Source organism: Monomorium pharaonis, chromosome 10 (assembly GCF_013373865.1).
Source record: "Monomorium pharaonis isolate MP-MQ-018 chromosome 10, ASM1337386v2, whole genome shotgun sequence".
Lineage (NCBI taxonomy): Eukaryota > Metazoa > Arthropoda > Insecta > Hymenoptera > Formicidae > Monomorium > Monomorium pharaonis.
Genome location: NC_050476.1, coordinates 9956498 through 9969719, shown reverse-complemented (window position 1 = coordinate 9969719; position 13222 = coordinate 9956498). Strand labels below are relative to the sequence as shown.

General features: G+C 31.0%; 1 protein-coding gene across 10 annotated transcripts in view; it reads right to left on the bottom strand.

Annotated features, from left to right (window-relative positions):
• LOC105833366 overlaps nt 1–13222 on the bottom strand; it is a 303435-nt gene that overhangs the window by 194870 nt on the left and 95343 nt on the right. For 7 of the 10 annotated variants that reach the window (XM_028194774.2, XM_028194775.2, XM_036292848.1 and 4 more), the window contains 4 exons: nt 10098–10174; nt 9909–10018; nt 9623–9837; nt 7705–7779 (listed from right to left, as the gene is read on the bottom strand). In XM_028194774.2, the coding sequence (XP_028050575.1) occupies nt 7705–7779; nt 9623–9837; nt 9909–10018; nt 10098–10158 (461 nt within the window). In that variant the 5' untranslated portion in view covers nt 10159–10174. The remainder of the gene's footprint in view (nt 1–7704; nt 7780–9622; nt 9838–9908; nt 10019–10097; nt 10175–13222) is intronic. The other 3 variants (XM_028194776.2, XM_028194778.2, XM_012675064.3) reach the window with 1 other exon arrangement.

Genomic DNA, 13222 nt, shown 5'->3' with positions numbered 1-13222 from the left:
CAGCATCGTAGCAAGTGGAAGATTGACACTCCGTCAAAGATTAAATTGGGTACCATGGTATTATTTAAAGGAAGATCATACATCGCCTCAGCAATGGCGTTTTGGTCGCGTAATAGAGATTCATCCTGGTGAGGATGGAGTAGTACGTGTGGTAAGCGTAAGAATATTTAATAGAATATTGAAGCGATCGCTAGGAAAAATTTGGGTATTAGACAAAGCGATGTGATACTTAATCAAATATTAAGGACTATATGATTTGTAGCTCAATCTACACGAGACTGATTAGTATTAAAACGCGCATTGTTTTTCTTTTTTTTTATATATATAGGAAATAAGTTCATTTTAGTATAATACTCATTACAAGATTATTCGTTGAAAGCGGCCTTTCAAAGGGCGCGGTATGTCTAAACTCGTAGTTCGCGTTTTAGGGCCAAGAGCGCTCGTTGATGTGATAGTATAACTAGCTTGTAAGTCGATGCAATAGATGTCATTTTTGTAGCAGGCTAGGCGAAAAGGAAGAGAGAAAGGAAGGAAAATCAGTAGCCTGTAATCACTCGTGCAAGATGCCTGTACGAATAAAGTACAAATAAATTGAGTAGTGTTCTTTATTTATAAGTAAGCGTTGTTCTTCAACCACATCTATATCATCAAGAGACAGCACGATCCAATCGGATCATCATACGGAACAAATACATTGAACTTAGAAATCCAAGAAAAAAAAAGAGTATATTAGCTTTAGCTTGGGAAAAGATCGATGGTTTCTCGGTCCAGATTGGAGACCTCCTGTATGAATATAAAATACAGTCAATGAACTTTGAGAACATAGTAGAGGATATCACCGTGAACACGGAGATAGCCCATAGCAGTTTTGAGACCACTATATTGAGTTCTTTCATAAGTATCTTGTTGGACACGTAACGATTGAACACAGCTCGATTTAGTCCAGTAGAATTGGACTCAAAAAAGACAGTTTTGTAAAAAAAATTGATAATTCAGGTTTGACTGTGCGTAAAGCACAAATAATGTATAGATTAAAATAGGTACATTTGCCACTCACAAAAAGCTGGGGGTTATTGCAAAATTACGGGTTGAAGTGGAAAGCAGTTTTTTGCTTGCGCCTCGTAAACTAAAAACAAAATCGAAAAAAATTTCAAATAAAAGTTGTAGATGTTAAGTAGACCTACAATAATAAATTTGGTTCATTAAGATCGGTCGATTAGTTTGATTGTGAAATAGAAAAAGCAATCAAAAATAGCCGTTTCTTAAATTGTTTATAACTTTTTTATAAATTAACTAAAGCATTTGAAATTGTAGGAAAATATGGCTTTTATGATAATAAAAAAGTGTACCAAATTTCATCAAAAAATATTACCAACTTTTTGAAGATTGTCTATTGTTTATCCCAAACGCGCTCCACTAAAATTTATTTTCTACATTTTTGAGACCAGCATAAACCCAAAATTTTTTCTTTTCTTAAAAAGTTGCAGTATCATATATTGGTATTGCAAAATGTGTGCAATGCAACTAACAAGGGAACCTTGCAAACCCGAAAATTCTGATTTTAATGAAACTTGGCATAAATGTAGAGGGGGTGAATACATGAATTTAGAAATTAAAAGTTGGTGCTTATAAACGGTTTAAAGGGTTTAAACCACCCTTCAAAAAATTTGAGTTTTTGCCTTTTCTCGATATATCTCGTAAACTAAACAAAATATTAAAAAATGTTTCATACAAAAGTTTTACAATATAAATACCTCTATTTAACTATGTTACTTATATAAAAAAAAAAATTTTTTTTTTCAAAAACAATTTTTTTTCTTTAAACATTTTTTTTTTGAAAAATAAATATGATAGTTGAATAGAAGTATTCATGCCGTAAAACTTTTGTATGAAACATTTTTTAATATTTTGTTTAGTTTACGAGATATATCGAGAAAATGCAAAAATGTCTCAACTTTGAAGCGTGCTTTCACCCCTTCAAGCCGTTTTTAAACCAAAATAAAACATTTCTAAATTAATGTATTTACCCCCTCTACATTTATGTCAAGTTTCATTAAAATCAGAAAATTTTCTGTTTAATCTTATAAACGGTTTGAAGGAGTGAAACTACTCTTCAAAGGTTGAGATATTTTTACCTTTTCTCGATATATCTCGTAAACTAAACAAAATATAAAAAAATGTTTTATACAAAAGTTTTACAGCATAAATACCTTCATTTAACTACGCTGTTTATTTTTCGAAAAAAAATTTTTTTTTAATTAAGATAAATTTTCAATAAAATTGACTTTTATGTATATAGCATTTATAAAGTAATTATACTATCTTATACTACGTTTTATTTATATCATCTATGTGTATATTATATATGTTATATATTATCTACGTTTTAATACTATACATTTATATTATCTGCATCTTTGTATGTATTAGTTTTTATCTAACAGTTGCGCAATATTAGTAGTCACGTTGCTTTCACACAGTGTTCATTCTCTCTACGTCACATATTTCACATGCAAGTTTTATATTCGTCATGTCACGGTATGTATCATATATGAAATCACGTATTAATAAAAGTTTGGTATCTTTATTAATGGTGTTACGCGTCATTTTCACATCAGTGTCAAGTCTAACGTGTGTTTGATCAGTACATCAGTATAAGCGAAGCATAATGTTACACATAAATGTTGCGAATGTTCTTAATATGTTAATTATTTTATTTCAAATTACACATATTCCACCAACGCCTATAAATGAAAGAAAAATACAATTACGTGATGTGATAAAGGATATTATAACAAATGCAGTAAATGACTTATCATTTGATGTACACACTCATTTTGCTTTAAAATTTCAAAATTATTTGTAAGTGGATTTACCTGACATAGAATATGTAACAGATAAAGTGGAAGAATTTTTAGAAAATGATAATGTTGATTATGAACCTGATAATGAATATAATTGTGAACCAGAAGACGAAATTTTAAATAGTAGCTATAAAAGGAAAGCCGTCGAATATTGGAGAAGTGATAAAAGGCCGACACTCTCTTTTAGGAGTGCAACGTCGCTTCAGAAAGGTGAAGTCCCTACCACAATTATCATTTTTAAAAAATTCTTCTTCAACATTTGTTACATATTCTATGTCAGGTAAATCCACTTCCCAATAATTTTACAATTCTAAAGCAGTATCAGTGTGTACATCAAATGATAAGTCACATTCACTGTTATAATATCATTTGTTATAATATCCTCTATCACATCACGTAATTGTATTTCTCTTTCATTTATAGGTGGAATATGTATAATTTGAAATAAAATAATTAACATATTAAGAACATTCGCAACATTTACGTGTAACATTATGCTTCGCTTAATTAAATAATCTAACAGAAAAATCAAGCACACGTTAGATGTGATACTGATGTACTAATCAAGCACACGTTAGACTTGATACAGATGTGAAAATAATGCGTAACATCATTAATAAAGATATCAAACTTTAATACGTGATTTCCATTTCATATATGATATATACCGTGATATAACGAATATAAAACTTGAATGTGAAATATGTGACGTAGACAGAATGAACTGTGTGAAAGCAACGTGACTACTCTAATATTGCGCAACTGTTAGATGAAAACTAATACATATAGGGATGCAAATAATATAAATGTATAGTATTATAACATAGATAAGAACAACATAACATAGAAAAGGTAAAAATATCTCAACCTTTAAAGGGTAATTTCACTCCTTTAAACCGTTTATACGCCCAAACGAAAAATTTTCTAATTTTAATGAAACTTGGCATAAATGTAGAGGGAGTAAATATATTAATTTAGAAATGTTTTATTTTGGTTCAAAAACGGTTTGCAAGGGTGAAACCACACTTCAAAGTTGAGACATTTTTGCATTTTCTCGATATATCTCGTAAACTGAACAAAATATTAAAAAATGTTTCATACAAAAGTTTTACGGCATAAATACCTCTATTTAACTATGCTATTTATTTAAAAAAAAAAAATTTTTTTTCAAAGAAAAAAAATTTGTTTTTGAAAAAAAATTTTTTTGAAAAAATAAATAGCATAGTTAAATAGAGGTATTTATACTGTAAAACTTTTGTATGAAACATTTTTTAATACTTTGTTTAGTTTAAGAGATATATCCAGAAAAGACAAAAACTCAACATTTTTGAAGGGTGGTTTCAACCCTTTAATCCGTTTATAAGCACCAACTTTTAATTTCTAAATTCATGTATTTACCCCTTCTACATTTATGCCAAGTTTCATTAAAATCAGAATTTTCGGGTTTGCAAGGTTCCCTTGTAAGTGCCTCAAATAAATGTGTAAAAAATAAGCCTAATAAACTATTAAATATCTTATAAAATATTAACGCTATCAAAATGGGATAAAATGCATTTGAAAGGTGCGATTTTTCTTTAAATTAAAAAAAATAAACATTGTCCTAGCTTGCTTAGAAACAGATTTTTTTTTTTTTTTTTTTTTTTTTTTTAAGTCGCTGTTGCTACAATTATGAATATTAAATCTGAAGTTTTGACTACGTCTTATTAAATAGTTATTAACGTAGCCTTTCCCAAAAGTCGGAAGCGATTCATGAAGATTGATTACTGTAAAAGTGTTAACAAAAGCAGTATTAACTTGAGAACGGCGGCCGCGCGCGCGCGTCGTTTGTTAGTGCATGGTCAGACGCCCGCGTACAAAATGGATCTGGCGCGTTCCAATTACTTCAATCGTTAATATCTCGGGAACTAAGCGTCCTAGAAAAACGATTTTTTTTAACTGGGCTATCTCGACGAGATAAAACTATATATAATAAGCTAAATCATTTTCTTATATCTCTTTAAATAAACAATTTAATTAATTTTTTCCTTTTGTAAATTATTTGTTTGACGCGTTAAATATGTATAAATAATTTATTTACCTATGCGGCGTGTGCATATGCTCAAAGTTAATATAATTTAATTTTTTTATTACTTTTATTGCAAGGAACGTTTATTTTTTTACATAATTTAGTGCAATTAATAAACATTTAAATTAAAAAAAGAACTTTAGTGCAATTAATAGTAATATAACTAAAACATTAAATTCTTTTTTTAATTTAAATGTTCGTTAATTGCACTAAATTATGCAAAAAAATATATAACGTACACATTCCTTGCAATAAGTTATAAAAAAATTATATTATATTAACTTTAAGCATATGTAAATAAACACGCCGCATAAGTAAATAAATTATTTATACATATTATTAACGTGGGCAATATTACGCATGGCCATTATTGATGTAGGCAATATTGACGCGTGGCCAATATTGACATGGCCAATCCGCCCCGTGGTCAATCGGAATCGTGGCCAATATTGACGTGGGCAAATGAGACGCTCCCATTGTATCAATGCGTCATCAACGCCCTAAGAGATGTAACATTTGACAGCATATACTTCTAGAGCGAGTCTAGCATAATACTATTTTGAATCGCTGGCAACCCGGGTCAGTGGGCAACTTTCGTAGCAAATCGAGTCTGAGAGATACAAAAACTGTCGGCGCCAGGAAAATGGCATCATGATCGCTCAGAACATAATCCCGCCGACGTCATCTCCAGGGGACACAATCCCAACAAAATTCAAGATTACTCGCTCTGGTGGAACAGAACCCAGTTTCTAAAGAGAAACCTCCACGAAATCTTAAATACTAGCCATTGATTGACTTGAGCCACAAAATCTACCCAAAGTAAAAGAGACGAAGAGCTATAGTACTAACAACATCAACAAACAAAATTCTACAATAAATTATCTTTAAGTAAGCTCAAGAAAGTAATCGCTTACTGCTTCCAATTTTGCGCACAACGCGAAATTAAAAAACAAGAAAAATAAAAATAACATCACTGTTACAAATAAAAGAACTCAAGCGAAGCCTGCAAACCTTCGTTAAAATAGCTTAAAAAAGAGGCATTTGAGGAAGAAATATGTCAGATCTTCCAGAAACGAGAAGTATCGCGCAAAAGCAGGATAATCTCTCTACGACCATTTCTAGATACAAATGGTCTCTTACGTGTTGAAGATTGCTTACAAGCGGCTTTATTAAGCTATGATCAAAGCCATCACTTAATATTGCCAAAGAAACATCATCTCACATGCCTACTTATAATGGAACATTTAAAGAATCTACATGCCAGTGCCCAGCTCTTTTTAGCAATCATACGCGCACAATATTGGCCTATCTCTAAAAAAAGTATCATAAAAAAGATACTATACAAGTGCGTCGTCTGCTGCCGAGCTCGTGCTGCTCCGACCACACAATTGATAGAAAATCTACCTACGTCGCGCATAACTTCTTCACCGCCTTTCACAAAGTGCAGAGTAAACGCGGGACCTTTTACCATCAGTAGGTCGCAATAGGACAAGTAAGACATACCTGTGTATCTTCGTATGTTTCGTTACTAAAACCATACACTTAGAAATTGCATTGGAACTTACTACTTCCGCTTTCTTAAACTCGATAAAAAGATTCATAACACAAAGAGACAAATGTAACAGCATCTTTTCACACCATGGAACAAATTTCGTAGACGCAAACAAAAAATATATCAATTAGTTAAGTTACACATTCATGACTGTCTAGCGGAGCAAACTATCAAATGGTACTTCATTCCCTCACAATTCCCTTATATCGAGGGTTTATGGGAGGTTGACGTTAAGGCGAGCAAGCGACACATCACAAAACGATAGGCTCCATCCCTTTAAGTTTCGAAGAACTTGCAACCATCGTAACGCAAGTAGAAGCAATATCGAATTCGCAACACACGCCGATGTCTGCCAACCCAACCGACCTCAACGCGCTGACACCCAGGCACTTCTTAATTGGTCATCCACTTCTCTCAATAATCGAATATATCAATGTTCAAATAAATCATCTCAACAATTACCAAATGCTGGAGCGATTGAGGCAAAATTTTTGGAAAAAATGATCAATACTTAACAACATACTAAATAGAAAACAATTCAAAATTATAAGGAGACGATGGTCCCACTACATGAGCAAAATATTCCGCCCATGAATTGGCGGCTTGGACAAGTAATTAAAACGTACCCTGGTAAAGATGGGCTAATACGAATAGTAGCAAAAACCAAATCCGATGTATATTGACAATTCTTAGCAAAACTATGTGCTTTATCCATTGATAATTAAACATCGTTCTTTTTTTTATTTGAAAGCCAAGACTTTCAAGACCGGCGGTCTTGTTAGCCATTACACTGAAGAGAAAGTTTGATTCGTTTTAATTACTAAAAAAATTTAGTTAGCGACAACACTTATAAGAATCTCAAGCGTAGTCAATATATCGATTACATCGTATCGATCAATGCGAGCACGACAAAGCAGCACACATTGTGCCTTACTTTCGTTTATTTCGCGAAAGCTATTCACTGTATTCGAGAAAGAGTCTATGTAAGCTGACGTTTCAAATAAAATAATTTCAAAACACAAGAGGTCAATAAGCCATTTACTGGTAAATGAAATTTACCACGCAAAAGATGAATTTAACAGTAGCCATTATGTTCAAAAAACCGTTGTTATAATATATACAGCAATATCTAAAACATGTGGGCACTTGAATTATTTTTTCACATGTGCAAATGACATCTGCTTAATGCAATTGCAACAATCTGTCTAACCTATTTTACCTACCTTAATTTAACCTTCAAAGTTTCCAATACCATCATTGACATAATAAATGGACTTGGCACCGCGATAGACCACCCGCTGTAAAAAAAAGAGATAAAAGACTTATAAAGAGGATTGTGTTTGTCTCTCTTTTGCAGAATCGTCGAAATAAAATTGTAAATTATGCGCACTTACTTATGTAATTTTTTTCACTTTTATAAGTAGTTTTAAACAAGAAACATCTCAAAACCATCTTGTCTTTGCAAAATAAATAAAAAGATTTTTATAACATAAAATAGCAGAGCAAGTTTTGATAGCTATTACAAAATAAGGTTATTACAAATCGAATAGTTATCAAATTTAATGCTATGTTACTACAAGAATTCTGGAGAGGGAACAAGATAACCAATGAGATGCTAGAAATTCGAACATAGACTTCTTCTGTAGTACCTCTCTTTAATTTTCTTGGGCTATTAATTCTGGATTCCATTGTGACACTTGCTACAATACATAATTTATTTGTTGCAATATCTCATTGTGTGATTATAAAAACAGGGAAGATAACATACAGGATTATAACATACAAATTATCGAATCGAGTAGTTACCGAATTTATTTCGAGAGGATGGCACATAAAGTATTTTTGGACGGGTCTTGTAATCCAACTACCTGGAGGTCAGACAGCAATACCGACTCTTCCTCCAGGATTATAAGTAACACCAAAGCTTGGTGTTACTTATAATCCTGGAAGAAGAGTCGGTATTGCTGTCTGACCTCCAGGTAGTTGAATTACAAGACCCGTCCAAAAATACTTCATGTGCCATCCTCTCGAAATAAATTCGGTAACTACTCGATTCGATAATCTTATTTTGTAATAGCTATCAAAACTTGCTCTGCCATTTTATGTTATAAAAATCTTTTTATTTATTTTGCAAAGCAAGATGATTTTAAGATGTTTCTTGTGTAAAACTACTTATAAAATGAAAAGAATTACATAAGTGCGCAAGATTAGCAATTTTATTTCGACGATTCTGTAAAAGAGAGACAAACATAAGCTTCTTCATAAGCCTCTTATCTCTCTTTCTACAGCGCGCATTGCTCTGTCTATTGCAATGCTCAGTCCATTCTTTATGTTAATAAAGACCATCTACAAATTACATATACACTCAGTCGAAAAAAAGCGGTACACCTAAAATTTGTCAAAAAATCACTAAACTTCCAACAACAATAACTACACGAGTAATAAAGATAAGAATGGCAGTTTTTAAATGCGCAGTTTTTAAAAAAGGCAGTTTTTAAATGCGCATATCTCAGCGAAAAATCATCGTATCAAGATGAGTAAAAAAGCATTTTGAAGGGGAGATTCTATTCTATCGCATGCTTTTTATCCAATTAAGTTGGGATACTTTCCTCACGCCATGGATCCTCGCAAACTCGGACCAATATTTTTCAATTTCGCATGCTCTCGCTTTGTCATTTGAAAAAAATTATCACGCAAAATTTTAATGAATCTTCTTAAGTTCTTAAAATAGACATTTAAAGCTTTAATTTCTTTTTTTAGAAACCTTTCTATCTTTATTACTCGCATAGTTATCGTGGTTGAAAGTTTAGTGATTTTTTTGACAAATAGGTGTACCGCTTTTTTTCGACTGAGTGTATATATATATAGCTTATCAAGTAAAGATTTCTGAATACCTGACACGTTCAATTGCTCAGAGTGTCAAAGCACTGGCGGCGCTTGATACGCTCAGATATATCAACCTATAACTCATTAAGTTGAAAGAACTTTTCAATCGGATAAAAAAGATGTTTTTAAAGATGTGACTAAATAAAAAATTTTTTTCGATTTTTGAAGCTTCTAAGATGATTTATCCTCTTAATAAAATAAAAAATCATAACAATCGAATACTATTAAATTAACTAATCGTACAAAACAACATACTGTGTGGAAACAGTCTCCCCAAGTATAGTCTGTCCCTGACGATATGGGTAAATGACAAGGACCAAGGACTCGCTACGTGTAGCTGCCAGTTGAGCTGCCTCAATGATGCCCGCACTGTTACGCGTTTGATTGTCAATGACGAACAGCAAAATTCGCGCCGTCTGCTTCGCCTCATATTCTTGGGCTATTAATTCTGGACCCCATTGTGACACTTGCTACAATACATAATTTATTTGTTGCAATATCTCACGTGTAATTATAAAAACAAGAAAGATAAAATACTTACAGGATTATAATAAGTAATGCCAAGGCTTTGAAGAGTCGGTATTGCTATGTCTGTCCTCCAGGTAGTTGGATTACAAGACCCACCCAAAAATACTTCATATGCCATCCTCTCTGAATAATCAATCAATAGATAAGTCAATAAGCATCAATATATTTAAACAAGCTTGATAAATACATATTGTTTACTTACTTGAGCCAGTTTTATAATTACTGCCTTTTCCATCACCGTGTAATGAGCAAGAAGCGTTCATAGGAACAGCTGCTGTTCTAAAAATGAACAAAAACAGATAGGATAAAAGCCCTGATTACTGTGCCTCGTTCAATTACTGTGCCTTTGTTTTTTTTTTTGCTTTTAAAAAATTCTGCAAATATTTTTGATAAGGTAAATAATTTTCGAAAAGTTCAAATATACTTTACACATTAAAAAAGGAATTAGATAATTTTCTCGTTATAATGATATTAAAAATTAAATTTAAATTTTATGTTAGTCGAATTAGCGTTTTTCTTACCTTTCGCTTATTAAAATCATTAAAACATCACGTGTATAAAAGATTATGAATACCTATATATGTAAAATAACCTTATTAACAAAAAATATACATTATGATAAAGTAAAGTATATATATTATATAAAACAAATAATTATAACTATATGTTTAATATTTTTTAAATATATAATAAATCCAGTAATTGGTATAGAATTTTTTATTTGCTCTAATTATTGTGCATAGTAATTAGTTTCAAATTATGACGTGCTCCAATTGTATGTGCCCGTCGCGCCAGTCGACAAATGACAAACTCAACCTCTTAAGGTAGTAGGAGAAGTAATTTGTTAAAAGCACAAAGTGATTGTGTAAGTATTCTGTTTATTATAAAATAAATGTTTTTCAACATTTAATTACATCATATAATGATGTTGTTAATCAATGGTTCCTTTTAGCTGTCTAACTCGCAATAAATGGGAAGAAAAAAAACGTATGTGTTACACTTTATACAAAGAAACACTTCAAGAAGCTGTGAATGCAGTAAACTCTGAATTATCAATAAATGCAGCTAGTACTAAGTATCTTATTCTACTTTACATAGTAAAGCAATTAATATGTACAGCGACAAGAAGCCCGAACCATCAACTGTTCTTCAACTTGATATTGAGAATCAACTAATGCAAGGATTATGAATAGCTGCAAGTAAGGAAATGCAATAACAAAAATCCAACTATCAAATATTAGAATTTTAGTTAATAAATTAAAAATAGAGCATTCATTCAATGGCACAGAGCCAGGTCGAAGCTGGTATACAAGCATTTTAAAAAGGCATCTTGATATAAGCACTCGTGTAACTGAAAATATTTCTCTCTCTCTCAAGCATTAATTACTAAAAGTGCTTTAAGAAATTGGTTCACAAATGTTGGTGATTATTGGAGAAAAAATAATTTACTTAATATAGAATCTTGTCGAGTGTTTAATACGAATGAGATTGGCATTGCGTTGAATCCTAAATCAGATAAACCTTTTGCAAAAAAGGTACAAAGAATGTGTACAGAGTAGTTGATAATAAATGAAAAAAGTCTTTGACAGCTCTTATTACTGCTAATGCAACTGGACAGTTAGCACTTCCACTTTTATTATTTCCATAGCAAAAAGAATGCCAACTAAAATTTATAATAAAATGCCAGCTAATTAAAGTTATGGAAAATCTAATACAGCTTATAGAAAAAATAAAAATTTTTATGAATATGTTTATAATGTTTAGCGAATTTATTTTATCCATGGATTTTGAAAAATAAAATACCACTTTCAGTAATCTTATTTGTTGATGGATACACATCTTATTTGACTCTCCCACTAGCACAGTTTTATCACAAAAATAAAAATTTTATTCGCTTTATATCCCAACTGTACACATATAATTCAACCAACGGTTCAATCTTTTTTCGCACCATTTAAGTCTGTTTGGACAAATCAAATAAATATATGCAGATCCGAACAAAGTACTTAATATGTCAAAAATAGATGTTGCATCAGTATAAAACATTTAAAAGTATGGATGTAAAAACTATTTTAATAAATGAATTTAAGGTTTGTGGTTTAAAATCATTTTCTATGGATAATGTGGATTATAAGCTGTTTATACATGATAATATGTGTAAGAGTAAATCAGAGTCAGTGCATCAATATTACAGCTCACTGTGCAAGTTACTCCTTCCAAACATTCAATCGTTTTAGAGGTATTGAGGATAAAATTAAGCCAAGCCTTTTAAAAGCTTTTAAATTAGATAGTGCGTCAAATACCTGGTCTGGTGATACAGAATATATACAATTATTTTATATATAAAATAATTTATATAAGTTTCAAGCTAATACTTCTGTAGTTTCTACTGCTGCTATCATTCGTATTCCTTTGACTAATTCTCAACAGTCTCACAATAACTGTAATAACTTGTTAGTTACAAGGCAAATTGATGATATCTTATACAATGGATTGAATGAGTAGCTAAAACCCACAGACATGCAACTTGTTTTTAGGGCACAAACAGAAACTAAAAATGTAAATAAATCACTTTTAATACAACTAATATCTGTATGCATACTCATGATTATCGTTTAAATAAATAAATATTCAAATATTTCTATATACTTGTTTTCTTTGTAATTATTGCAGGTAATACTAAATACGGTTGCTGGTTCTAAATTCAGTATTATTTATACGTGTACTACTGCTACAGATAAAAGTCTGATAATAAAAAAGACAGTTCTTACAAAGTTGTAATTCTATTATTAATAAATCTGATATCAATAGCAATAATGATATAGAAAATTCACAAAAGCTTCCAGTTTTGGAGTCTATATCTCAAACAAAGACTACTCTAGATTGTGTACACAATAATAATAATAGGCCATTCAAAAATATTGAGATTAGTTAAAAATAATATACTTGTTAAAGTTCCTGCCGTTTTTAAGGAATTTCAGTTTTGTCCAAAGGATAATAAGAAAAAGAAAAACCAACAACCTAAAGATAAGATCCCTTCAATTTTAACTTTCGAACAAGCTAGAATGTATTACAAGAGAAAAAAGATTGTAAACAAAAGATTGAAAAAGACAAAGAAATGAAAAAAGTAAGGATTAAAAAGCAGTTAATAAAATAAGAAAAGAAAAAAGAAAAAAAAGGAAAAAGGATAAAAAATCAATCTGAAGTAAAAGAAAAGCCTAAAGTAAATAAAAGTAACCAAAAACGTTACAAAAAGAAAAACTAAAAGTATCGTTACCAAAAATTAAATTGTTTAAATTACATTATTTATGTTTTAAAAGGATAAGA